The 27,119-nt window shown below is 44.4% G+C and overlaps 1 protein-coding gene across 2 annotated transcripts in view; it reads left to right on the top strand.

Moving 5' to 3' along the window:
• Positions 1-27,119, top strand: part of TTC7A (tetratricopeptide repeat domain 7A) — a 235,259-nt gene that overhangs the window by 101,785 nt on the left and 106,355 nt on the right. For both annotated transcript variants that reach the window (XM_054162437.1, XM_054162436.1), the window contains 3 exons: positions 8,054-8,111; positions 11,614-11,686; positions 20,374-20,534. In XM_054162437.1, coding sequence (XP_054018412.1) covers positions 8,054-8,111; positions 11,614-11,686; positions 20,374-20,534 — 292 coding nt within the window. The remainder of the gene's footprint in view (positions 1-8,053; positions 8,112-11,613; positions 11,687-20,373; positions 20,535-27,119) is intronic.

Below are 27,119 nucleotides of genomic sequence, written 5' to 3'. Positions count from 1 at the left end.
TTGCTGTGGCTGAAGTGCAGCACCTGGCGCTTGGACTTGTTGAATGCCATCCCGTTGGACTCTGCCCATCTGTCCAGTTGGTCAAGGTCCCTCTGCAGAGCCTTTCTGCCCTCTAACTGACCAAAGGGGCTGTAGGGGCTGGAGAATTCAGCAGTGCTGTCAACTGTGGAGAATTCAGCACAACCTCAAAAAGTTTAATCAGACTCACCTAATTCTGTCTCCTTGGTGTAAACTTTCCTTTCTCTGAAGTGATAAAAGTGGGTTGCAGTGACGATGGCTTCTTTGAACACTTCCAGAGGCGGGGCCTGTGGATGTAGTCTACCTGGACCTCAGCAAGGCCTTTGACACCGTTCCCCATAGCAAACTCCTGGCCAAGCTGTCAGCCCATGGCTTGGATGGGAGCACACTGCAGTGGGTTAGGAACTGGCTGGAGGCTGAGCCCAGAGAGTGGTGGTGAATGGTGCCACATCCAGCTGGCAGCCAGGCACCAGTGGTGTGCCCCAGGGATCAGTACTGGGCCCCATGCTCTTTAACATCTTTAATGATGATCTGGACGAGGGCATTGAGTCCATCATCAGTAAATTTGCAGAAGACACCAAGCTGGGGGCAGGAGTTGATCTGCTGGAGGGTAGAGAGGCTCTGCAGAGGGACCTCGACAGGCTGGGCAGATGGGCAGAGTCCAACGGCATGAGATTTAACACATCCAAGTGCCGGGTTCTGCACATTGGCCACAACAACCCCATGCAGAGCTACAGGCTGGGGTCAGAGTGGCTGGAGAGCAGTCAGGCTGAGAGGGACCTGGGGGTGCTGGTTGATGGTAGACTGAACATGAGCCTGCAGTGTGCCCAGGCAGCTAAGAGGGCCAATGGCATCCTGGCCTGCATCAGGAACAGTGTGGCCAGCAGGAGCAGGGAGGTCATTCTGCCCCTGTACTCAGCACTGGTTAGGCTGCACCTCGAGTCCTGTGTCCAGTTCTGGGCCCCTCAGTTTAGGAAGGAGGTTGACTTGCTGGAACGAGTCCAGAGAAGAGCAATAAAGTTGGTGAGGGGCTTGGAACATAAGCCCTATGAGGAGAGGCTGAGGGAGCTGGGGTTGCTTAGCCTGGAGAAGAGGAGACTCAGGGGTGACCTTATTACTCTCTACAACTACCTGAAGGGAGGTTGTAGACAGACGGATGTTGGTCTCTTCTCCCAGGCAGCCAGTACCAGAACAAGAGGACACAGTCTCAGGCTGCGCCAGGGGAGGTTCAGGCTGGATGTTAGGAAAAAGTTCTATACAGAGAGAGTGATTGCACATTGGAATGGGCTGCCTGGGGAGGTGGTGGAGTCGCCATCACTGGAGGTGTTCAGGAGAAGACTTGATGGGGTGCTTGGTGCCGTGGGTTAGTTGTTTGGGTGGTGTTTGATTGGTTGATGGGTTGGACGCGGTGATCTTGAAGGTCTCTTCCAACCTGGTTTATTCTATGAAGTCTTTGTATCATAAAGATGATATGTATCTTGTGATGTGGGTATCTTGTCCAGTGTCTTGCCACCCTCATAGTAAAGGCTGTCTTCTATATATCTAATATAAATCTATTCTGGTTTAGTTTAAAACTGTTACCCCTTGCCCTGGTGAAAAAAACCCTTCTCCATCTTTCATAGAAACCCTCTTTAAAATGCTGCAATAAGGTCTTCCTGGAGCCTTCTCTTCTCCAGGCTGAACCTAGATTGTTTCATATGGAAAGGACTTCTAAGATGACCAAGTCCAACTGTCAACTTGACACCACCATGGCCATTAAACTATGTCCCTAAGTGCCATGTCCACAAGTTTTTTTAACGCCTCCAGGGACAGTGACTGCAGCACCACCCTGGGCAGCCTGTTCCAATGCCTGACCGCTCTTCCAATAAATCAATTTTTCCTAATATCCAATCTAACCCTCCCCTGGCACAATTTCAGACCATTTTCTCTCCTCACCAGTGCAGAGCACTTCCCTGGTCCTGCTCACCACACTATTCCTGACACAGGCCAGGATGCTGTTGGCCTTCTTGGACACCTGAACACACTACTGACTCATATTCAGCCTTCTGTCAACCAGCACTCCTGGGTCCTTTTCAGGTGGGCAGCTTTCCAGCCACTATGCCCCAAGCCTATAACATTGCTTGGGGGTTTTATGACCCATGTTCAGGATTTGGCACTTGGTGGCCTGGTTGAACATCATACAATTGACCTCAGCCCATCGATCCAGCCTGTCCAGGTCTCTTTCCCACTCGCTTCGGGGTCATCTGCAAACTTATTGAGGATGCAGTCAATCCCCTCATCCAGATAATTGATAAAGATACTAAACAAGACTGGCCTGAAAATAGCCCCTTATGACTGACCAACTGGATTTAACTCCATTCACCACCACATTTTGGGCTCAGCCATCCAGCCAGGTTTATACCCAGCAAAGAATCTACCCATCCAAGCCATGACCTCTCAGCATATCTCTGTAGGAGAGAGATTCTGTCCCTCTAAAAATTTTCATCGTTCTCCTGAGGATCTGACCCAACAAGTCCATGTCTGTCTTGTGCTGGGAGCACCAGGGCTGAACATAGTACTTCAAGCAGAGTCTCATGAGAGCACAGTGGAGGAGGAAAATCACCTCCCTTAACCTGCTGGCCAAGCTTCTTTTTATGCATTCCTCCCCAAATCATTTTCATTGCCTTTTTCGTTTCTTTTATATAGTTTACCTCTGTTAGCTGTAAATCTCTGTAAAAGGCATGGTCAGCTTCCAACATCAGTCTTTGACGTTGTCAAACACAAATTTCAGCATGTTTGGGTAAGTCAGACACAAATCTAGAGATGGGCAATTGTATTTCCAACTTAGTTGTAGCTGCTACAGGCTGTAGATACAGCCTGTATTGTGGGAGGTGGAACTCACATGCTGTTTCCCAGCAGTGCAGAAGCAAAGCTGACTAACTGCAATCACTTCATTTCCATGATGTATTTGGGGCAATTTCTGACTCAGCCTTAACATCAGTGAAATGCCTTACCAGGTGCAACCTAAAAGTTCTCCTGGCTTTTCAAGCTGATGTTGATTTTGGGGGACAAATAATAATACTAGTTTCCCCATTCTGTGGCATCTCTCTCTAGAACCACTTTTTAACTGTCGTAAAGAATTATGTAGTTCCATGAGAAGCAGAACCTTGGAGCAGGTTTTGTAGTGTCTGCAATTTTTAATCTTCATGATTGGGGAAATCCTGAAGATTGCTGCTCTTCCCCATGAACTCACTGTTTTGGTGTTGGAAGATAAAGGAATAAGAGAAGTCTGATCACTGTAACTACTTCAGCAAGATAAATTACTAAGTTTCACTCACTGGTGTGTTGCAGAATCCAAAGAAAATTATTACCTTCAATCTACCAGATTATGTCTTGTAGAAGAAAACAACTCTTTCCTCTTAATAACTTTTAAGAATACTTGAATTTTATCTGTGTGGTGGGTTCAAGTTTCCACCCAACATTAACTTTGCCAGACCAACTCAGTTAGAAGCAAATGAAGCTGTATTTACAATCAAAATCTACACTGGAATGCAATGAATGTGTACAAAATATACAGGAGTTACAATATTATGCAGAGATTTGCAATTAGCAAAGAACACAAAAACCCTCCTGGCCAAGGACCAGGGGAAGCTACTAGCATAGAATAGAATAGAATAGAATAGAATAGAATAGAATAGAATAGAATAGAATAGAATAGAATAGAATAGAATAGAATAGAATAGAATAGACAAACCAGGTTGGAAAAGACCTTCAAGATCATCATGTCCAGCCTATCATCCAACACCACCCAATCAACTAAACCATGCAACCAAGCATCCTGTCAAGCCTCGCCCTGAACACCCCCAGCAACGGCGACCCCACCACCTCCTCAGGCAGCCCATTCCAGTGGGCAATCACTCTCTCTGTGTAAAACTTCCTCCTACCCTCCAGCCTAAACCTCCCCTGGCGCAGCCTGAGACTGTGTCCTCTTGTTCTGGTACTGGTTGCCTGGGAGAAGACACCAACCTCTGCCTGACTACAACCCCCCTTCAGGTAGTTGTAGATTGCAATATGGTCACCCTTGAGTCTCCTCTTCTCCAGGCTAAGCAACCCCAGCTCCCTCAGCCTCTCCTCATAGGGCTTGTGTTCCAAGCCCCTCACCAACTTTGTTGCCCTTCTCTGGACATGCTCCCTGCCTCCCTGCCCCTCCCCTTACTCCCTGTACAAAAGGGACAAGAGAAAACAGCAGAGGAGTTAGACTTGGCCAAAGCCAGTCAAAGCATGCAGAGTATCTCTCCTGAGCAAAGCAAAAACAGCCAGAGATCAGAAGAGAAGAGAAAAAAAGGAAGGAATGTTATGATACAGCTCCTCTTATTCCAGATATTTACCCAATGAATTTGTTTAGAATAAGCTTTTGTTCTCCTTTTTACACCCAATAGTGATTTATTTATATTTTTCTACTTTTCTGCTCCAAATCTGTAATTCAATTTTAAAGGCATGGCCTAAAACCCCCACAATCTGGTTTTGTTGCTTAAGTATATTTGTTGCCATGGTTTAGTTGATTAGATAGTGTTGGATGATAGGTTGGACTTGATGATCTCAAAGATCTCTTCCAGCCTGGTCTATCCTATCCTATCCTATCCTATCCTATCCTATCCTATCCTATCCTATCCTATCCTATCCTTACTAACATTCTCTTCTGGAGCTTGCTCGATGTATGAAATCAAATACATTCACAGATAGATGTTTGCTAATGGATTAATTACCCATCCCTACTTTGTGCTGTTGATCAGTACCTCTAAAATTTGGGATAGGCAGAACAAGAAACAGCTGCTACACAAAACCTGAAAGCCAAGAACCAGACAAGACAGACAGTGTTCTTCTAAAAATGTCACTAGCTTTCAAGATGATTCTGATCTAAGCAAGTCATGTTTCTATAAACTCTTCCTTCATTCACCTTCTACTTGATGATCTTACGATACTCCTGGCATGACAAGCACTTGGTCCTTCTCCTTTTGTGGTTTTGGTTAGGAATTAATTCATACACTGAGAAATAATTGTAGTGGGCAAGATCCTTTAGTCAAGCAGTTAGAGGCACCAGGGAGGACATTAATGGTGATACAACACCTGAAGTAACCTGGAGCTGGTGGTATGTTGTCAAGGGTTTTGTCATAGAGCTGTAAATTTGGTTTCTGGTGCAACCTGCAACACCTTGCTACAAGAAGATGATGGTGGAGATGGTCTGTATGTGGATCAGAATAAGCTGCTAGTTACTGCTTTTAGCATATGCTCCAACCTGGCAGAGGGCTTTTTGTGTTCTTTGTATTTAGTTAGCCTGTGTCCCCTTCTCCTCCCAGGCCCCTTCAGTGGCATAAATAAATAAAAAATGTTTTCTACATTTTAGACAAGGGAGTTGGAAGAGTCTGCAATGAAAATGAAATTGAGAATGCAGGTTCAAGTACTGGGTTTGCACTGTTCTTCAAAACCAAACCATCATGTTTTCCAGCCGTGAACGCAGGCGCCACTAGATTTCCACAGAGTTTATGCCCAGGTGAAAATACTCTGTGCCTGTGTAACTAATTATTTATGCTGCAACATCAAATTCATAGACCCATAGAATGGTCTGGGTTGGAAGGGACCTCCAAAGGTCATCCAGTCCAACCCCTTCTGCAGGAAAGTGGAGCATCCTCAACTAGATCAGGTTGCCCAGAGCCCTGTCGAGCCTCACCTTGAATATCTTCAAGGATGGGTCTCAAGTACCTCCCTGGGCAACCTGTTCCAGTGTTCTATCACCCTCATGGTAGAGAATTTGTTCCTAACATCCAATCTAAATCTGCTTGTCTCTGGTTTGAAAACTGTTGCCCCTCATTCTATTGCTATGGGCCTTTGTAAACAGCCTCCTACAGGTACTGGAAGGTTGTTATTAGGGGTTTCCCTGGATCCTTCACTCCTCCAGGCTGAACAGCCCCAGCTTCCTCAGCCTGTCATTGTAGCAGAGGTGTTCTAACCCCCTGATCATTTTCGTGGCCCTTCTCTGGACCTGCTCCATCAGGTTCCACATCTTTCCTGTATTGAGGGCTCCAGACCTGGACACAGTACTCCAGGTGAGGTCTTACCACAGTAGAGTGGCCACCTCTCTGGATCTGCTGGCAATGCATCTTTTGATGCAGCCCACAATATGATTGGCCTTCTGGGCTGCAAGCACACACTGCCTGCTCATGTCCAGCTTCTCGTCCATCAGCATCCCCAAGTCCTTTTCTGCAGTGCTGCTTTCTATCACCTCATCCCCCAGCCTGTATTGATAGTGAGGATTGTTCTGGCCCAGGTGCAGAACCCTGCACTTGATCCTGTTGAATCTCATGAGGTTCACTTGGGCCCACCTCTCCAGCTTATCCAGGTCCCTCTGGTGTATTGACAGCACCACTCAGTTTGGTGTGTGGTCGTTTGAGGCTGTGCCTTTAAGAACAAACACTGCTGGAACACACTGGCTAATGTTTTTGGTACTAGAACCAAAACATTCTGATATTCTAAACGAATTTCATTGGTTGATAAACAAAAATTCAGCTTTAGATTGTGAAGCGGTTGGAAAATTTTTTCCTCAGTTCAGTTCGGTTTGGGAGTTGGGGGAGTTTGGTGTTTCAGCCTGTTCTCCCTGCCTGCTTCTTCTGCGAACTGCTGGACTTGGCCTTCAGATAAGCAAACACTAATCCTGCATGGGCTTTTGAAGCTTGCTAACAACTCTTTTCCTTAGTAACTTGCCTTTCTCTCTCTCTAACCCCTTTTTGGGGAAAAAGGGAGGTAAGGGGGGGAGAGAGGGGGTTCCAAAGAGGGGATCCCTCCCTGAGGGAGGGATTTTTGTTGTGTTATTTGTCTTTGCTGTGTATTTCTGTGTATATATTGTAAATACCTGTATATATTGTGTTATATATAACCTGCTTTCCATATATGCTTGTAAATATATAGCTTTTGCTCTTCGACTGAGTTAGCTGTGGTTTCTTACTCTGTGGAGGAGGGAGAGCTAAGCCCTCTCTCAACCTACCACAGGTGTCATCTGTGAACTTGCTGATGGTGCACTTGATCCACTGTCTGTATCATTGATAAAAATATTAAACAGCACAGGTCCCAGTGTGGACCCCTGAGGTACACCACTTATCACTGCTCTCCACCTGGACTTCAAGCCATTGAGCACTGCTCTCTGGGTGCAACCATCCAGCCAATTCTTATCCACCAAATTGTCCACCCATCAAATCCATATCTCTCCAACTTGGCAAGTAGGAGGGACTGTATCAAAGGCCTTGCAGAAGTCCAGATAGATGACATCCATAGGTTATTGCTTGCCCACTGACATAGTCACTTTGTCATAGAAAGCCACAACATTAGTCAGGCAGGACTTGCCCCTAGTAAAGCCATGCTGGCTGTCTTGAATCACCTCCCTGTCCTCCATGTGCCTCAGCATGGCATCTAGGCATTCATCATTGGGATGTGCTGCCCAGGGAGGTGGTGGAGTCACCGTCCCTGGAGGTGTTCAAGAGGGGATTGGATGTGGCACTTGGTGCCATGGTCTAGTCGTGAGGTTTGTGGTGACAGGTTGGACTCAATGATCCTCGAGGTCTCTTCCAACCTTTGTGATACTGTGATACTGTGATACTAGGAGGATCAGTTCCATGATCTTCCCAGGCACGGAGGTGAAGCTGACAGGTTGGCAGTTCCCAGGGTTCTCCTTTCTACCCTTCTGAAAAATGAGTGTGATGTTTCCTTTCTTCCAGTCCCCAGGGACCTCACCTGACTGCCAGGACTTTTCAAATATCATGGAGAGTGGCTTGGCAACTACATCAGCCAGTTCCCTCAGGACTCTGGGATGCATCTCCCAGTTGTGTATCTTCAGGTTCCTCAGATGTTCACACACCTTGTCTTCACTCACAGTGGGAGTGACTTTGTCTCCCTGGTCTCCATCTTGTGGGCCATCAACATGAGAGCCATGAGGAGAGGGGTTGCCAGTGAAGTTCACCACTGTTGCTCATTCAAATCTTAGATGACACTGTGTCTTGTTTTACAGCTACTCTGAAGGATACTCAGGATGAATTAAACAAGAAAGCACTTCAGACTTTAGAAAGGTGAGTAGCAATCTTGGGGATGCTTGTATTGTGTATTTCTTTGAACAAAGTCAGAGTAGTTGTTGTCTTTTACTGGCTTTCTCATCAGGGTTTTGAAAACAACAGTTCAGTAGATTTCAGCAAGTCTGTCAAAACCATCCCTGTGATGGCTAAATGCAGTCATTGTTTGTTTGAATATCCAGGATTTGGAGTACCAGTTCTGCCACTAAATGGAAACAACTTTAGCCCCAAGTTAGCAGCAGTGAAATCTGCAGTGCTGGGAGATGCTGCTTTTTTGCATGATGCCAGCAGGTAAATGGGGAAAGCTGGTTTTGTTTCCATTGCTGTGTGGAGCTGGCTTACATGTTTCTTTCCCTCATGGTGGGAATGTACCTTCACTAGCAGGGTGTAGGTGGCTATGCGATGACCTGGCCTGAGGAGGGGACAATAGCTGTCTTAAAGGGTGTTTGTATGAACTGTTGTGTGGCTGCAGAGCTGCAGGGATGCAGAGCTAGTGGTACAAAGTGTTCACCACTCATCTATTCTTCAGCACTCTGTTTTGTGGGGGAGTCTGATCCAATGGCTCTGCCCTGAAAATATGTGAATTAAACTCCTCTGCAACTGCTGTTACTGCAAGTAAAACTGCTTGGGTTAAAATCTGGTTGTGTCAGTTCTGTTGTGGTAGTGAGGTGAGGTGTGAGCTTCCTGACCCTGTTACAAGCAGTTTACACCACCCAAAATACACTAGGTGGTGTTTGAGCAGTTAACATTGTCAATGTACGTGCCCACAGACATCTGAGGTCTGTGGGCATATGCATTTACAATGTAATATTTCCACTGCTGCCCAATTTTGATGTAATTGCTTTTAAACTGCATTGATTTTTTTATTCTTTGACCTTTTTCACTGGCTGTGGCTGCTTTTCATTGTATCTTGGATACATATCTTCATGTGGAGCCCCTATTACAAGAGGGATCTGGAGGTGCTGGAAGGTGTCCAGAGAAGGGCCACGAGGATGGTCAGAGGGCTGGAGCACCTCTCCTGTGAGCAGACTGAAAGAGTTGGGGCTGTTCAGTCTGGAGAAGAGAAGGCTCCGAGGTGACCTCATTGTGGCCTTCCAGTATCTGAAGGGGGCTACAAGAAGACTGGGGAGGGACTTCTCAGGATATCAGGTAGTGATAGGACTAGGGGGAATGGAATGAAGCTGGAGGTGAGGAGATTCAGGCTGGACATGAGGAGAAAGTTCTTCCCCATGAGAGTGGTGAAGCCCTGGAATGGGTTGTCCAGGGAGGTGGTTGAGGCCCCGTCCCTGGAGGTGTTTAAGCCCAGGCTGGATGAGGCTCTGGCCAGCCTGATCTAGTGTGGGGTGTCCCTGCCCATGGCAGGAGGGTTAGAACTAGATGATCCTTGTGGTCCCTTCCAACCCTGACTGATACTATACTATGATATGTATTCTAGCTAGATTTCTAGGAAGCAGGCAAGCTTCTAGCCAAACATTAGGTGCTCAAACTTCAGCCAGTTAGGAGTGTTGTGATAGTGATCTGGTTACTAGTGTCTTCCTAAATGCCAGAATGTGTTTGGATTTTGGGAGTTTGGTTATTGGTTGGTTGTTTGGTTATGGTTTTGTTTTCTCTCTTCCTTGGCTTTTCACCTGGTTTTAAAGTATGTGTATGATTTCTCAGGCCATGGTTTGGCCTGTAGCCATCATTGTAAGTGACCTTTTCATCTGGCAGATTGGATCAAGTATTTTTAATACCTCTTGAGGAAACTGAGCAGTAAAGTAGCAACCCATTGTTTATGTTCAAAAGCACCGTGTCCTGTGCACCCATGTGAAGAGTTCTCTCATTTATTGTTGGAGAGACTATTGCAGGATTCATAAGAGCCACTTGTTACAGAGGTGGCTCATCCTGCTCCAACAGCTTAGGGCAACACTAGGTTCCATCTCATTGAGTCTTGTTGTTTGGTTTGATGTGAGGGGTTTTGTTTTGCTTTTGTTGCTGGGTTCTGGTTAGGTCTTTTCTTTGTTTGGGGTTTCTTGTTATTAAAGCAGGAGGAGAAATCAGTCAGTTGTCTGTACAAATTGCACCTTGATAGCTTTGGCATCACTTCACAAACCTCGAGTGCCACCTTGACTTGCAGAGTTACAGACACATCTAGTCCATACTAACTTGTCCTAAAGCCATTAGTTATAAAAGTCAGCTCCAAGAGCTTACTGCTTACAGGCCAAGATGGCATTTGACAAGTGGCTGCTATTAAAATGGTGGTGTTTTTTTCCTGAAGTAATAGTTTGACTTTTGTTTATTTGTTTATTATTAGTAAATTAATGGTTTTGGCAAAGTTTTTAACCACCATCTTTGTCAGCCTGTTATTTTCTCCTCATAAGGCTGTTAAATGTGCTTGCTTTGGGCAGAGTGATGCAGGTGTAGACTTCCCTGGTATGTTGGAATGCAGCCCAGAAAGAGGTCAGGGACATTGTTGACCTTCCTCTTCCCCATCTTTCCCATGTGAAATTTCTTCTCCATACCACAGAGCTAGGAGTGAGCAATGTGGTTGAGCAACAAAGTAATCCACTGGTCCCTGGGCTAGACTGCCAGTGGGGCATGATCCAGTGCCCAATGTTGCCCCTGGGTTAGGTTTCCAAAACACTATCTTCAGGTTGCCTTGGATAACGGCTTCTCCACAGGCTATCAAGCTCAGACTGCCATTTCATGCTTAGCATAGTCTGAGAGGCATAATTCTGCCTTGGTTGTCCATCCCTGTTCCCTGCCTTGCATAGGCCTGTGTGGTGGGCCTCCACATTTGGTTCTGGAGACACTGAAGCCTTGACTATCCAAGGGATCATTGCACCCTGTTGCTTGCTGCAGACTAGAAGGTAGTATCTAAAAGGTATAAGCTTGAGAAGTAAGGGTCCAGGCTCATTTCCTGCCATCTGATCTTCAGTCCTCCTTCAGTGTCTTTCCTTTCCTAATTAGGAGTCTACCAACATCTAGAAGCTGCAGTGGGAGGCGCATTATGATTATGTGTGAGCACCAGCTCATGTCACATATTTAGTCCTCTATACTCGGTCACAATAATAGCAGAAACAATTGCTACTTTTTTCAATGCTAACCTAACCCTGTCCTATTGTTTGAAAAGCAGCAATACAGAAACAAGTTGGGCAACTATCTCCCTTGCCTAAATTACTTAAGATAATGGTTTCATGGATCTGTAATGTGTTAAGAGCTGTTTTTTATTCTGTCAGTTATCCAAGTCCCAAACACTGAGTGGCATTTAATGAAGGAAATGTAAGTTGTATTAACATGCTGACAGTTGTTTTTCTCACACTTGTTCCTGTGAGCCTGGCTTAGCCAGGCCAGTGTTGATCAGCTTTTTGTCTCGTTTGTGTGTTTCTCCCTTATGGAGCTAGTTCCTGGCAGGATAACACTGGTTTTGTTCTGTGCTCGTGCGTGTCTCATGGCAAAGACGTTCTGCAAAGAACAATCTAACAGTCACTTTTCTTTTTGTATTGTGTGGTCATCCTTAAAGAGCACGTGACTTGGCCCCAGAAGATCACCAAATCATCCTCTACCTATCACTGCAGCTGGCTCTAGTCAGACAGGTATGTGCAATAACTGACCACTGAGTCATGAGAGGGTGGGAGAGCGACAGTCCCAATTGAACAAGCCCCAGACTTGCTACACTTGGTCTCTTGCTTCCTACATTGTAATTGATAATAAGCAATCAGAATGTTCATGTAATATATGTTTTTATTAACATGTTTTTCAATAGTAATTCTGCAGCACATGTAATGATCTACCCTGGAGCATGCTTTCAGCCCTAACTCCTGAGCAGTGCTATTCCCACTTGGGTCAACTTTGTCTGTGTGGGGCAGGTGAGGTTTTTATTCCTGTTCCCTGGATGTCCCTGTGTCAGACTTCAGGCTGCTGCAAAGGATCTCTTTACGGCCTGGTTCTGTATCCCGCCAGGCTGCACGCTCTCTGCGCTGAGTATTGGTTTATTCCATACTTGGGCACGTTTGGCGTTAAGCTTTGATGGGTGCTGGAGCTCTGCAGCAAGTGGGATTAGCTGGCGTATGAATGCTGCTGCAGGTGTTAACTCCTAAAATTTAAGATGATCAGAAAATACATTGTGCTGCTTTTCAGCAAAAAAAACCCAACACCACACTTGGGCTGTGCTTTATTTTTCTGTCCCTTCTTTTTATAATTGGAATCTGTTTTCTTTTTCTGTCAGTTCTGTTTGGAAGCCAAACTCTTTATTGGAATAGCCCCTATTTTTTTAAGTACTGCTCTAGTGAGATTTGAAATTTCATCATCGTAGTTTCCTTCTTTGGCAGGCTTTCTGCTTGCTGCAGTTTTCTCTCCGGACTCTGCACTATGGCATCAAACAGTTGGATCCTTCTTCCTTTCCTGAGCTAATTAGAGGAGTTGTGTGTTCATTAGGTTAAAGTAATTGTTCCAAGAGAGCACACTCTTGATAATATCACTTTTGTAACCTTTTCATAATGAGTGCAGTGTGTTGTGAGGAGGCCTGCAATAAGAAAGGATAATTAAAATGGCTTATTTAACTTTCTATCGGCCTAGTGGCTGCTTTATGATGCAGTTTGCTCAGGCTTTTCCATTAAAAAAATATCCAGCTTCCCTTCCTCCTCTCACAGCTTTTGCCTCCTGGGGAGGTTGTCTAGTCTGCTGCCTCTTCTGCTTCTTGCCATGAGTAAAATCATTACAACTTTTCATCTTCTGTCCTTAAAATCAAGATTATTATGATCATTGGTTCTTTACTCTTTCTGCTGTTATTGGTCCACTGCATTTTAACTCATTAGTTTAGGAAAGATGTTGAGTTGCTGGAGCATGTGCAGAGAAGGGCAACAAAGCTGGGGAGGGGTTTGGAGCAGAAGCCCTATGAGGAGAGGCTGAGGGAGCTGGGGTTGTTTAGTCTGGAGAAGTGGAGGCTCGGGGGAGCCCTTATTGCTGTCTACAACTACCTGAAGGGAGGTTGGAGCCAGGTGGGGGTTGGCCTCTTCTCCCAGGCTACCAGCACCAGAACAAGAGGACACAGCCTCAAGCTGTTCCAGGGCAGGTTTAGACTGGATGTTAGGAAGAAGTTCTTCACAGAAAGAGAGATTGGCCATTGGAATGTGCTGCCCAGGGAGGTGGTGGAGTCACCATCACTGGAGGTGTTTAGGAAGAGACTGGATGGGGTGCTTGGTGCCATGGTTTAGTTGATTAGATGGTGTTGGGTGATAGATTGGATGTGATGATCTCAAAGGTCTCTTCCAACCTGGTCTATTCTATTCTATTCTATTCTATTCTATTCTATTCTATTCTATTCTATTCCATTCCATTCCATTCCATTCCATTCCATTCCATTCCATTCTATTCCATTCTTTCTCCAGTTATAGGCTGTCTTTACAGTGTTGTTCCATAAGTCTCACTTAGTTCTCTCCCTTCCCTCCTGTTCTTTCCATTTAGTCTCTTGTCCTTATGTTCACTTTCTCTTTTGTCTACCTCACCTTTATATTTTGATCCTCAGTGTTCTACCAGTTGCCCCTGCTTCCACAGACGTGTGATCTAATTGTGTTATGTAGTGTCAGCCTGACTCTTGCCGTGCTGCTCCTGCTCTTCTCCATCTAGTGAGATATAAATCTTTAACACGGGCTTGGAGAGAGAGGAGATACCTGAGACATCTTTATTTTTAGACTGCTGTAAAACTTCCTACTCTCCTTTGGCCAGTTTACTTAATGATAAACATTTGGTAATGCATTTTTAATACTCTTAATTATTTAGAATATCTAATATACTCTCTTTCCTATTAACTGAAAGATAAATGATACCTTTCTTTGACAGACCGCATTAACTATTGAACAGCACACTTTGTGCTTTCATCAGGTGGTGCTACAGTAGCAACAAGTCAGGCCATTGCTACACAGTAGATTATAATATAAAACCTGAATGTCACTCTCAACAAATAGGCCTTTTTGTTTCCATAGGCAAGGCCAGTAAATGAGGTAACTTTACCCAGCTCTAGAAGTCTAGGTATCAGCTTGCATAGGTACGAGAGTGTTTACATGGAACAACAGTCTGTGGCTCAGTTGGTAGCACATAAGACCCTTAATGGGAAGGTCGTGAGTTCAAGCCTGCAGTGGGCACTAGTGTCCTCCCTACTCTAGTCATGAGGTCTCTGGTGACAGGTTGGACTCAATGATCTTTGAGGTCTCTTCCAACCTTAGTGATACTGAACAAAGCAAGAAGCAGATGACTAGCAGGGTGCCTAGCAAAGTTGGAAGACATCTTCCTTGGAAAACTCTTAAATTTAAATCTTTCCTGTGGCTCTTGCCTCTGTCAGCATTGGGAAAAGGAAAGGGGAAATGGGAAAAGTGTGAGCTTCCCTCTGGCACATGACATGAAGAGGAATGGTTATGGTGGTAAATGGTGCCACATCCAGCTGGATGCCAGTCACTAGTGGTGTTCCCCAGGTATCAGTTCTGGGCCTCATCCTCTTCAATATCTTCATTGATGATCTGGAGGAGGGGATTGAGTCCATCATCAGTAAATTTGCAGTAAATTTGCAGATGACACCAAGTTGGGAGCAGGTGGTGACCTGTTAGATGGTGGAATGGCTCTGCAGAGGGACCTTGCCAGGCTGGACAGATGGGCAGAGTCCAACATGATGACATTCAACAAATCCAAGTGCTGGGTGCTGCACTTTGGCCACAGCAACCCCATGCAGATCTACAGGCTGGGGTCAGAGTGGCTGGAGAGCAGCCAGGCAGAAAGGGACTTGGGGGTACGGGTTGACAGCCAGCTGAATATGAACCAGCAGTGTGCACAGGTGGCCAAGAAGGCCAATGGCATCCTGGCCTGCATCAGGAATAGTGTGGCCAGCAGGAGCAGGGAAGTCATTGTGCCCTGTGCTCAGCACTGGTTAGGCCACACCTTGAGTTCTGGGCCTCCCAATTTCTCTCAATTTATGAAGGACATTGAGACTCTTGAATGTATCCAGAGAAGGGCCTTGAGCTCAAGCCCTATGAGGAGAGGCTGAGGGAGCTGGGATTGTTTAGCCTGGAGAAGAGGAGGCTCAGGGGAGACCTTATTGCTGTCTACAATTCCCTGAAGGGAGGTTGTAGCCAGGAGGGGGTTGGTCTCTTCTCCCAGACAGCCAGCACCAATCTCAAGCTGTGCCAAGGAAAGTTTAGGCTGGAGGTGAGGAGAAAGGTCTTCGCAGAGAGAGTTGTTGGCCATTGGAATGTGTTGCCCAGGGAGGTGGTGGAGTGACCATCCCTGGAGGTGTTCAAGAGGGGATTGGACGTGGCACTTGAAGCCATGGATTAGTAGTCATGAGGTGTTGGGTGACAGGTTGGACTTGATGATCTTTGAGGTCTCTTCCAACCTTATTGATTCTATGATTCTATGAACAAGGTTTTTCCATAGTTGTCAGTTGAAAACCTCCAGCCACCAAAATGAAAGATGATGATGATGATGATGATGATGATGATGATGATGATGATGATGATGATGATGATGATGATGATGTGTCTCACACCTGTATTGGTATATGTGTCTCTGTGTCTTAAGGACTACTGGAGTTACTGGGAGGATTCCAATGATTCTCTGAAGGCTCAGTCAGCCCCAAAGAATTTTAGTGTGGATTTTTCCATCAAAATACAGAGTAGAATACCCTTTTCTGCAAGGAGGGTCTTAATCTGTTTTCCCCACAACACTGGAAGGCACGAGGGCAAATTCAATATTTACTGTGGTGGTTATCTCCACCTGCAGTGCCTGGCTGGCAGCCGGCTGAGGCAGTCAACAAATGAGCCTCGTCACTCCCAGCTCCCAGCGGCTGGTTCAGCTGCTTCTCCTGTTTCTGTGACAACAGCAGTTGGATCAGCAAAACCAGAGTAGAGTGAATGTTTTAAAGCTCACTGATTTTAATGCCCTGCCTTGTTTTTAGCAGGCCAGTTTCTATGGAAATGACTCTAGAGAGTCAGTGCTCTTGGTAGTTTCAAGTGCCAGTTCCCTTCTCTTTTTGGATGATGATGTTGGTTTTGACCTTGAATGCCATATAAATCGGTATCAGATACATTAAAATGATATACAGGGGTTTGTACCATTTTAATGTCTGATACTGATATTTGATTTGACCTTTCTTTGAATGAAAATAGGAAGGGAAAGACAGCTAAGAGCTAGCAGCTGAGAATTAAAGATCTCGCTTACCAATTTCATCTGTGGGCTGCCAACAGTCAAGTGCCAAGAGCCAAAAAACCTCTACTGCCTTCCAGAGTGTCTGGGTGTAAGAAATCGCAATGTAAACGTCAGCTAAGACACCAGAGAAAATATTTCTGCTGTTTTCTCCAGTTTTTATTCTAGTTTCAAGAAGGTAACTGCTGACTTGCCTGTGCCTCAGAAGGGGAGCTCTGTTGTAGTAGATATTGAGAGGTGCTGCTTTTAGCAACTGCTGGATGTGCATAGTTCTGGTCTGGTTTTCTCCCAGCCCAGCTACCACCGCCTCTGCTGAGCAGCAACATGCTGTTTTTCTATCTAGATCCTGGCCTAGATTTTTCTGGTGATCAAAACCAGCTTGTAGTTAGAATAATAACTCACAGATATATCCATGCCTGCTCTCCTGAACTGGTGCTCAGTAGCAAGCTTGTTTTCAGTGGAAGCTTTTGCCACTCATAAAAGCTTTCTCCTTTCTATAATCCCTGTGGTACAGAAAGAGATGGAAAGGGTAGTTTCAGTTGTTAATTAATTATAACATACAACTGATGTGATATTATAAGGCCTGATAACTCCTCTTATGAGATCCTATTTCATTTAACATTATAAATATGTCAGTGAATTCTACTTTTGGAAATTATTTTTAACACTCCTGCCGTTTTCATTTGGCTACCTACAGCTGTAACATCTTAGCATCATTTTTAAAGAAGCATGTAGCATTATTGAAATAAATCTTATTATATAAGAGGCAATCCAAGCTATTCATATTTTGGTAGTGCCTCAACATGCTATTTCTGGCTCACTGCAATATCTTTGCTTTCTAATCAGCGTGATCTGAATATACCTGTGTGTCATACAGAAGACGTGGTATGTTTATTAGCAGAAGCATGAATTAGAGCAGGGTAGCATCTTTGAATTGCAGGCCCCACTCAGACTTGCAGTCAAACTGAAATAAGGTTATTTTAAAGAACAGCACTTGTAGGTAATTTAAGCTGGTAGCCTACCTCTGATACAGCCCTGAAGTTTCAGGGTGCCATCTGGGCTGCCAGCTTCCATCTTTCTCATATTACATAGTTACTTAAATAAATAAACTGTGGCATCTGTCAATAGATGGCTGAGCTCTGCTTTTCAAATGAAATTTGTGTTGACTGATGCCAAATATTTGGCTTTTGTTGTTCTAGAAATGTAGTTTGTACTTCATTGCATTTGGTCTGTTGCAGGTGGTTGTTTTGTGTACTGCCTCCCATAAAGATACAGAGTCTCTTCAGATTATTAAAGTGTATTTTTTTTTTGCTTATGTCTTTTTTGTCCACAGTTTCTGATTATACAGCAGTGCAGGGTGGGCTGCTAATGGTATGAGCACAAATGAATCTTTTGGGGCTCAAAATGAACAATCAGATGTCAGGGAAGCTCAATTCAACACTAGCCATTGCCTGTGCCTTCAGTGGTAGTAGAGGGAAGCACTGAAATGAGATGCAACCATTGCAAGCCCTATGCTACAGTGGAACAGGGGGAAATTCTTTAGCTGGTGGCTATTTCAGCAGTTCACAACTGTCTGTTCAGCAGGCACAGGTTTGTAGGAGCGGCCACAACTGACTTCTGTGCTGCTTTATTTTGTGTGTGTTGCAGCAGCTGGCCTCTGTTAAGGCTATGCATTAGCAGCTGTGTAACCATCAGATATTTGCACATATAAAGCAGTCTCTGACTTAGTTTGCATGTTCATGTGCAAAGTAAGGTCAAGTACTCTTACCATTTTGAAATCCCTCAGTGAAGACACCAGTTGTAGCTATTATTCTTTGTCTGATCCATACTAGCATACTAGGATCATTCTCCCAAGTCCTTGAATAGAATCATGGAATAGTTGAAGTTGGAAGGGACCTCTAGAGATTGCTAAGTTCAATTCCTGCTCAAAGTAGGGTCAGCTGGGATAGGTTGCTCAAATCCCCCTCCAGTTGGCTGGTTTTCTTCTAATGAATTTATTTTTCCTCAAACTTGGAATTCTTGTCACCTTGTGCAGGTCTGAGAGAGAGGAATTAAAAAAACAAGAGGTGCTTTTAGTCCTGAGTGCAGGAAGAGTCCTGATAGCAGCTTTGTTTCCACAAGTCAAATGTATATAGCTCTGGTATGGCTGCATGAAGAACTATGTGGATGGACAGGTCAGGACCCACCTCAGCCTCATGCCTGTTGCATTGCTTCCAAGTTGCCTTGTCATTGCTGCTGATGGGAACATTGGTCAGTTAAGCCAATGTGTTTAGCTTTGCCATAAGCTCTAATAACACGTGTTTAAAGTAGCTCCACTGACAAGAAGAAATTCATTAAAGCTGAGCACTCAGTCATATATCCCAACCTGAATCTAAGCCAGGACATTCAGCAGTTTTGAAGCTGTAGGCCAGATGCCAGTTTGGAGTTATGTCCGTGAACTTGTTGCACTGATCTCCAGACATGCTTGGGTCACCAATAACACAGTAGTTAAGTACTTTGGCTTGCAAATAGAATAGAATTTAGAGTAGAATAGAATAGAATAGAATAGAATAGAATAGAATAGAATAGAATAGAATAGAATAGAATAGAATAGAATAGAATAGAATAGAATAGAATTAACCAGGTTGGAAAAGACCTTCAAGATCATTGAGTTCAACCTATCACCCAATATCAGTTAATCAACTAAACCATGGCACCAAGTACCCCATCAAGTCTCCTTCTAAACACCTGCAGTGATGGTGACTCCACCTCCCTGGGCAGCACATTCCAATGGCCAATCTCTCTTTCTGTGAAGAACTTCTTCCTAACATCCAGCCTAAACCTCCCCTGGTGCAGCTTGAGACTGTGTTCTCTTGTTCTGGTGCTGCTTGCCTGGGAGAAGAGACCAACCCCCACCTGGCTCCAACCTCCCTTCAGGGAGTTGTAGACAGCAATAAGGTCTCCTCTGAGCCTCCTCTTCCCCAGGCTAAGCAACCCCAGTTCCCTCAGCCTGTCACAGTAAGAGGGGAAATGTCACTTGGACATTAAGTCGAAGTTGTCCCGTGAACAGATTATGTACCACACTCCCAGAAGCATAGCTGGGATCTAGATAATCAGCAATCTCTGTTGTAAGTGTAGGTAGTGTAGTTGCTGCTTTCCTTATTTATGTGTGATCTGTTTTCCTGAGTGATCTGTGGAGGCAGTGGAAATTTGGCACTGGTGGTATGTCAAGGTAGAAGAATGTCTGCAGAGCTTTGCTGGGTGGGAAGTTCTTGTAGTGGGAAAGAAGGAACTATGTTCCCAGTCCCTTGAGAGAAAGAGGAAAAATATAAATGAGGAAAAGAAATTGATCATTTTTTTTTCCTTTTTCTTTTTTTTCTCTTCTTCTTCTTTCCGTGCAGTCTTCCAGGGCCAAACATAGGTCTGAAATAATTTAAGTACTAAGAAGTCTTCTTTTGAAGAGATAGCCTAAAATAGGGTATTGGATCACACAGAGCACACAACACACTTACATTCATTATAGACTCTTTCTGCCAAGTGAAACTTGATTCTAATGACATGCTACTGCTGTGAGTGTCAGGACTGCTCTTTACATTGCTGCTTGCAGAGATGTTTCATTATCTGACAGCATTTGCATCTTGACTCTCTTATACTTGAACATTCAACTCATTTTTATGGTTTTGATCCAAGTCATGAAGGGCCTTGTACACCTATCAAAGAAAAAAAATGCAGTAGAGATGTGTAATAATCTCCCTTCGGTTAAGAGCCAACCACCCATCCTAGCAACTGCAGCTGAGAATTGGGCCTCTGAAATGGATCTATTCACCGCACAGAAGTACCATGACAGAGTAAGAGGGGGTTGATTGGATCAGATCTGCTGCTTCTGTTTATGAGCAGTGGTTTAGTAATGCTGCAGACTCCTTTCCCTAGAATGTTTGGGTTTTTTCAGGCAGTGCAGTCTGTTATTTTTGGCAAACTGTTCAGATAGTAGAAATCTTTCTCACAGGTGTGAAAGCAGATATTCTAGTGGTGGTATTTGTTCTTACCTTTGAGATATAATGTAGGACTGAAGAAGAAATATATTTTTTTTTCTTTCTACCCTACCTCCCAGATTTCTGATGCTATAGAGCATCTTCAAGAAGCACTGCAACTCTGCAAAGATGACATGAATTCACTTCACCTACTGGCTCTCCTCTTCTCAGCTCAGAAGCACTATCAGCATGCACTGGAAGTGATCAATATGGCTGTTGTTGAATACCCAGAAAGCTTTAGGTAAGAGTTATTGTATGATGCAATGCATACAGTCAGGAATGATCTGCTCATTAGCTCTGTTGTCCTCAGGTACACACAAGGAACCCATTAAATCAGATGTGCTACTTGTGTGTCACTTTCCTTATGGCTGTGTTGTGAAGCTCAGAGTGTTCTTTTGATTTTCTGTCTCCATGGTCTTTTTTTTTTTTTAAACTAATCCTTGTGCTTCTTTGCTTTTCCAGCATTTGTGTATGGTGCTGAAAGCTCTCCCCACCATGTATCTCCCTGTACTCCTCCTGTTTGTCACTTTACACGTGGAGAAATGAGTGTGAGAGAAAACTATGATGGTGTCTGTCTGCATCACAAATAAATTTAGATTTGGTAAACTTCCTGATTAAAGACAAACAAATTCCTCATCTACTAGCCATTCTTTTGATAGTCACATGTGACACATTTTGCTGCAATAGTACAGCTGGGGAAAAAGATCAGTTGGAAGATGTAAAAAGGTATAGGTGGAAGGATGGTTTGGATGCTCAAGAGCAGATTTGAACCAGCAGACTTCTTGGAGCCAGACATTTCAACTGTTCTGTGTTTGACTTACCCTTCATCTAGCCAAGGCAGAGAAATTTAATTCCTTGCAATTTACTGTCATGACCTTTCAAGACAATGAATTTATCTGTTCTGTGCAAAACTTCAAGCTACTGTAATGCTTTCTGGTCATTGCATACTAGATGAGTTTCTCAGCCAAACTGCAGAAAATCTCATTGCATTGCTGGAAGACCAACTCCCATTCAGAATTGCCTGTATTTAACTGATGTTTTAACCCTATGCAGGACTGACTTTGGAATGGAATGGAATGGAATGGAATGGAATGGAATGGAATGGAATGGAATGGAATGGAATGGAATGGAATGGAATGGAATGGACTAGACTAGAATAGAATAGAATCAACCAGGTTGGACAAGACCTTTGAGGCAGCTTGCTTTCTCAGTGGAGAGAGGGACAAGCCTCCACAGGTGGAGTGGAGCATGTGAGCAGAATGTTGTCTGAAACAGAGCAAAGGAGGGTTGCAGATGAGATTGAGGCTATCTAAATGTGAGCTTGAATGCTTTAGGATCTTTTGGAACTATGGTGCTCTATCAGCATATAATGGTTTTCATTGTAAGCTGCATGTTGCCATTTAAAATAACTCTGCTGCCTGTGTTTTTGAGATTAGGCTGTGTGTGAGGAGCTAAGACTCAGTCCACATCTTTGAGAACAAGTGAAAATTAGTGATGGAAATGCACTTAAAATGATGCCAACATCTCTTCAGAGCGTGAACATGAGTATGCTTGGAACAAGAAATACTCCATTTGCTGCTGAATTGTGTTTTGTGGTTTTAAAATAGTAAGTGTAGTAAAAAAATATTATAGAATAGAATAGAATAGAATAGAATAGAATAGAATAGAATAGAATAGAATAGACCAGACCAGGCTGGAAAAGACGTTGGAGATCATTGAGTTCAACCTATCATCCAACACTATCCAAGCAACTAAACCATGGCACCAAGTGCCCCATCGAGTCTCTTCCTAAACACCTCCAGTGATGATCACTCCACCACCTCCCTTAGCAGCCCATTCCAATGGCCAATCTCTCCTTCTGTCAAGAACTTCTTCCTAACATCCAGCCTAAACCTCGCCTGGCACAGCTTGAGACTGTGTCCTCTGGTGCTGGTTGCCTGGGAGAAGAGACCAACCCCCACCTGGCTCCAACCTCCCTTCAGGTAGTTGTAGACAGCAAGAAGGTCTTCTCTGAGCCTCCTCTTATCCAGGCTAAGCAACCCCAGCTCCCTCAGCCTCTCCTCATAGGGCTGTGCTCCAAACCCCTTCTCAGCTTTGTTGCCCTTCTCTGGACACCTTCCAGCAAGTCAACATCTTTCCTAAATTGAGGGGCCCAGAACTGGACACAGGACTCAAGGTGTGGCCTAACCAGTGCGGAGTACATGGGCACAATGACTTCCCTGCTCCTGGTGGCCACAAGAAGGAAGAATGTATCTGTGTAGGATGTATTGCAAGATGGAATGAACCAGAATAAATGAACAGTCTTGCCATGACTATAAAAAAAGGATAGAAATAATAACAACCTTTACTTGGGAGGCATCTTCTGAGAAATTGCTGACTTCTGTGAGTGCAGGCTGCCCAGGATAAACTCATCCTGTCAATGGTGGTATGTTTTTAAAAGAAGTTCATGAATGCAGAACCAAGAGTTGGTTTTGCTGCTTGTTCCAAAGCACTAATTCCAGCACAACTGGGAGAGAAGACTCCTGACAGCATCAAGTATCTCCCCTCCAGGTCAATGATATTGATCATAAGCCTTTCTTAACATTAATGCCTTCAAAAGTTGTCCCACTTACATGCCATCCTTTTGGGCAGTGTTCTGCCTGGGACTGGCTGTGATTACCTCCCCAGGCTTTTCTTGAGGTTAAATCTTATACCTGGAAGAAATAATGTTGGTAGGCACTCCTTTTGCCCTCCACATGACCTTCTTAAATTAAAGTATTAATTAAAGTATTTCCCTTTTTAAAGCCTGTATTCATACCTCACAGTACTCCATGCAAAAGTCTCATAGGTCTGGTAGCTGTCAGAATCCACCACAGATCCTGCCTGTCCTTTATCTTCAGCTGGTAGTATTTACTCCTTCCTGTTTTGCCTGTGTGAAATTGAGTTTGTCCTCCTGACTCACTCTTCCAGAGACTGTTTTGCAATCTAGTCATCTTTTAGCTGTAATTGGTTATCTCCTAGCAATTGGGAGGAGGGGGAAAAAAAAGTTCTGTATCTAACCCTGAGGCTGCAAACAGGATTTCAATTTTATGGATACTCTATTGCTCTATAATTGCTCCCAGACTGCTTATCAAAACCTATTTTGCTGTTTGCCAGCTTGGTTTTTGTCTCCTGGATGCCTCTCCATTAAGTTAGAACATTGCATTCTTCTGGGATAAGGTACAGCAACTTCTAACTGCTGCCCAATATGATGGGGACATCCTTGTATCTGTAGCAGCTCTGCAGGCGGCCCAGGAGCTGAAAGACTCTTACATGAGTAGCTGCTAATGTTCCTTCTCTTTCTAAACTGTAAGTCACTATTCTGTTGCCTTCAGCTTCTCCAAACTAGTTTTAAAGAGAAATTACAAAATTTTGGGGAACCACTGTTATTCTGCACTTAAACTCTCAAAAAGAAGAAGGTGGTTTGATGTTTTCATAGAATAATAGAATCAATAAGGTTGGAAAAAACCTCAGAGATCATCAAGTCCAGCCTGTCACCCAACACCTCATTACTACTAAACCATGGCTTCAAGTGCCATGTCCAGTCACCTCTTGAACACCTCCAGGGGTGGTGACCCCACCACCTCCCTGGGCAGCACATTCCAATGGCCAACAACTCTCTCTGTGAAGAACTTTCTCCTCACCTCGAGTCTAAACCTCCCCTGGCACTGTTTGAGACTGTGTCCTCTTGTTCTGGTGCTGGTTGCCTGGGAGAAGAGACCAACCCCCTCCTGGCTACAACCTCCCTTCAGGGAGTTGTAGACAGCAAGAAGGTCTCCCCTGAGCCCCCTCTTCCCCAGGCTAAACAACCCCAGCTCCCTCAGCCTCTCCTCACAGGGCTTGTTCTCGAGGCCTCTCCCCAGCCTCACTGCCCTTCTCTGGACACATTCAAGAGTCTCAATGTCCTTCTTAAACTGAGGGGCCCAGAACTTTTGAAGCAACCTACCTGTAAAATGCAAATGCCTTTTATCTTTGCAGATATTAGCTGTCACTAAAGTAATTGCTGTAAATGTAGTGCAAAAACATTTCATAAGGCCATGAAATATTTAATTTATGTCTTGGAGACCATCAACAGAAAGGAAGTAGGCTTTGTGTGGGGAATTGTCTGTGTCGTCTTGGTGTTAGCAGAAGGGTTTTTTTCACTATGGCCACCCCTCAAAATGCAAAGTTCTTTCCTAGGTTAAAAGTTGTTTATTGACAGCAGGTGTCCTTGACTTCATCACCAATACATTAATTCATTAAGGATGTGTGAAGTAATAGTTTGGCAAGATTTATTTCTCATAGACTGGGCAGACTTATGGTGGGAAGCGCTATTTGATAGCATGTCACAATGCTGTTTACCAGGTACTTCCACTTGCTACTAAAAGCCCTAATGTATAATATGTGCATGATTGAACTGTGTGGTGGGTTGAAAGGCCAATCCTTCCTTCCCTCCCACCACAGGCAGAAAAAAAATGAGACTCAGACAAATGGATTGCAGGAGTGGTGGAAAGTTTAAATGGAAAAGCAGTGAATGTTTTACAGAGAACCACAATCACAGTGACAAGAGAGATCCCAAAGCATACCCAGAAGCATCCCAACACTCCCCTCTCCCAACCTGAGGGTACACCCAAAAACCCCCAGGGCTCTTTCTTCCTCCCCTCCTCCACTGTTAGGCTAATCTCAGCTGGCCAGATCTGCGACTGCCTTTCCACCTGCTCCTCCCAGCCTTAGGCCTCGCCAGGCCCAACAGAGCGTGAGATGACACCACCCCACCACCCCATTACCAGACAGGGACCATCTCCATAGGAGTGGTGAAGGAAGAAAGAGGAAGTGCAGGACTCTGCAGGTGGTTTTTGTAGGGAGCAGGACATTATGGGATGAAATACACAGCTTCCTGTGGCCACCCACTGGGCTGCTCCCTCGGGACAACGGAGGTGTGTCTTTTGTGGCAGCAGCAGGGTACACCCAACCTGAACCACCACAGACTGGCATTTCCAGTTCAAATTATTTTTCTATCACTTGTCAAGCTATTTCTTGTGTGTTGAAATTAAACAACTCATGCCTTCTTTGAGCAATATCTTTATGGGCATTAGTGATGTACTACAACATAGTCTCAAGCTGCACCAAGGAGATTTAGGCTGGATGTTAGGAAGAAGTTCTTCCCAGAAAGAGAGATTGGCCATTGGAATGTGCTGCCCTGGGAGGTGGTGGAGTCACCATCACTGGAGGTGTTTAGGAAGAGCCTGGATGGGGTGCTTGGTGCCATGGTTTAGTTGATTAGATGGTGTTGGGTGATAGGTTGGACTCGATGATCTCGAAGGTCTTTTCCAACCTGGTTAATTTAATTTAATTCTATTCTATTCTATTCTATTCTATTCTATTCTATTCTATTCTATTCTATTCCATTCCATTCCATTCCATTCCATTCCATTCCATTCCATTCCATTTGTTGACAGCCATAAAGTAGAACTGTGTCCTTGCCTATAATCTTCATGGGGAATAAGAAATCAGTTGTCTCTCAGCAGATGGTTGGCAAACCTTTGTGTTGTGCCTAGGCTGTTCTACAATTTTTGTGTCAAGGTAGTTGTACCTCCTACCCACCCACCCTACCTCACAGGCAAATGTGATTGTCTGTGCTGCTGTAGAATGGTTTTAGCACTTTTCTCACCAAAGTGGTGGAGAGCTTACTCAGCTTTAGAAATACACCTTCAGAGAATCAGATGAGCCTGTTTTCATGATTCCAGTTCATCATTAGGCAAAAGGCAAGGAAGACTGTTGTATTTTGTGAGTGGACAGGATGATAAAACAGCTTACTAAAATTCTCAGAATATTGTTCTGTCTGAATTCCTCAAGGGTGTAAGATTTGAGGATCTATGGGACTGGAACACTTCTTCTATGAAGGCAAGCTGAGGAAGCTGAGGTTGTTCACCCTGGAGAAGAGGAGACTCCAGGGAGACCTAATAGCAACCTTCCAGTACCTGAAGGGGGCCTACAAGAAGGCTGGAAAGGCCATAGTGACAGGACAAGGGGCAATGGTTTCAAACTAGGGAAGAGTACATTTAGATTGGGTGTTAGGAACAAGTTCTTTACTGTGAGGGTAGTGGAAGAATGGAACAGATTACCCAGGGAGGTAGTTGAGACCCTGTCCTTGGAGATAGTCAAGGTCAGGCTCAATGGGGCTCTGGACAGCGTGATCTGATGGAGGATGCCCCTGGTCACTGCAATGGGTTTGGACTAGAAGACCTTTGGAGGTCCCTTCCAACCCAAACCATTCTATGATTCTATGATCTAAAGCAGGGATAAATGAATGTTTTGGTTGTAGCATTTGATCATGCTAGACAGCTTTTATAAATAGGCTGTTCCAAACTCTGAAGGGTGGAGCTTCTGTGAATTGACTTCTTGAAGCAGTGTGTTCACACTCTGGCTGGTGAGAGTGACCCACAAATGTTTTTATCTCTGTATTGATGCCCCAGGCAATATTATAAAGTAATAAAAAATGGAAGGAGTTGCGTGGGTAATATGACAATAGTGTGCTGCAAGAACACAGAACACATTAGGCTTCTGTGGTTCACTTAAACAAAAGAGCTCTCTTATGTGGAGTCTGAAGTGATGAGCTGGGTTTTTTGCTACAGTAACCATGAATTTTGTCTTTGCAGTGTGTTATGAACCCCTGCTGTGTTTATAAAATTAACCTAAAATACCCTTGGTGATGTATTGCAATATTCAGAACTATACTCTGTGGAATGGGTAATGATGTTAAGTATTTGTATGCCAAATATATGAAGGGAAATCTTTAGGCTCGTTTCCTGACTCTCACTAATGATAA

The sequence above is a fragment of the Dryobates pubescens genome, chromosome 6, assembly GCF_014839835.1.
Source record: "Dryobates pubescens isolate bDryPub1 chromosome 6, bDryPub1.pri, whole genome shotgun sequence".
Taxonomy (NCBI): domain Eukaryota; kingdom Metazoa; phylum Chordata; class Aves; order Piciformes; family Picidae; genus Dryobates; species Dryobates pubescens.
Note: the sequence above shows the minus strand (reverse complement) of the source record. Positions and strands in the feature narration are given on the sequence as shown.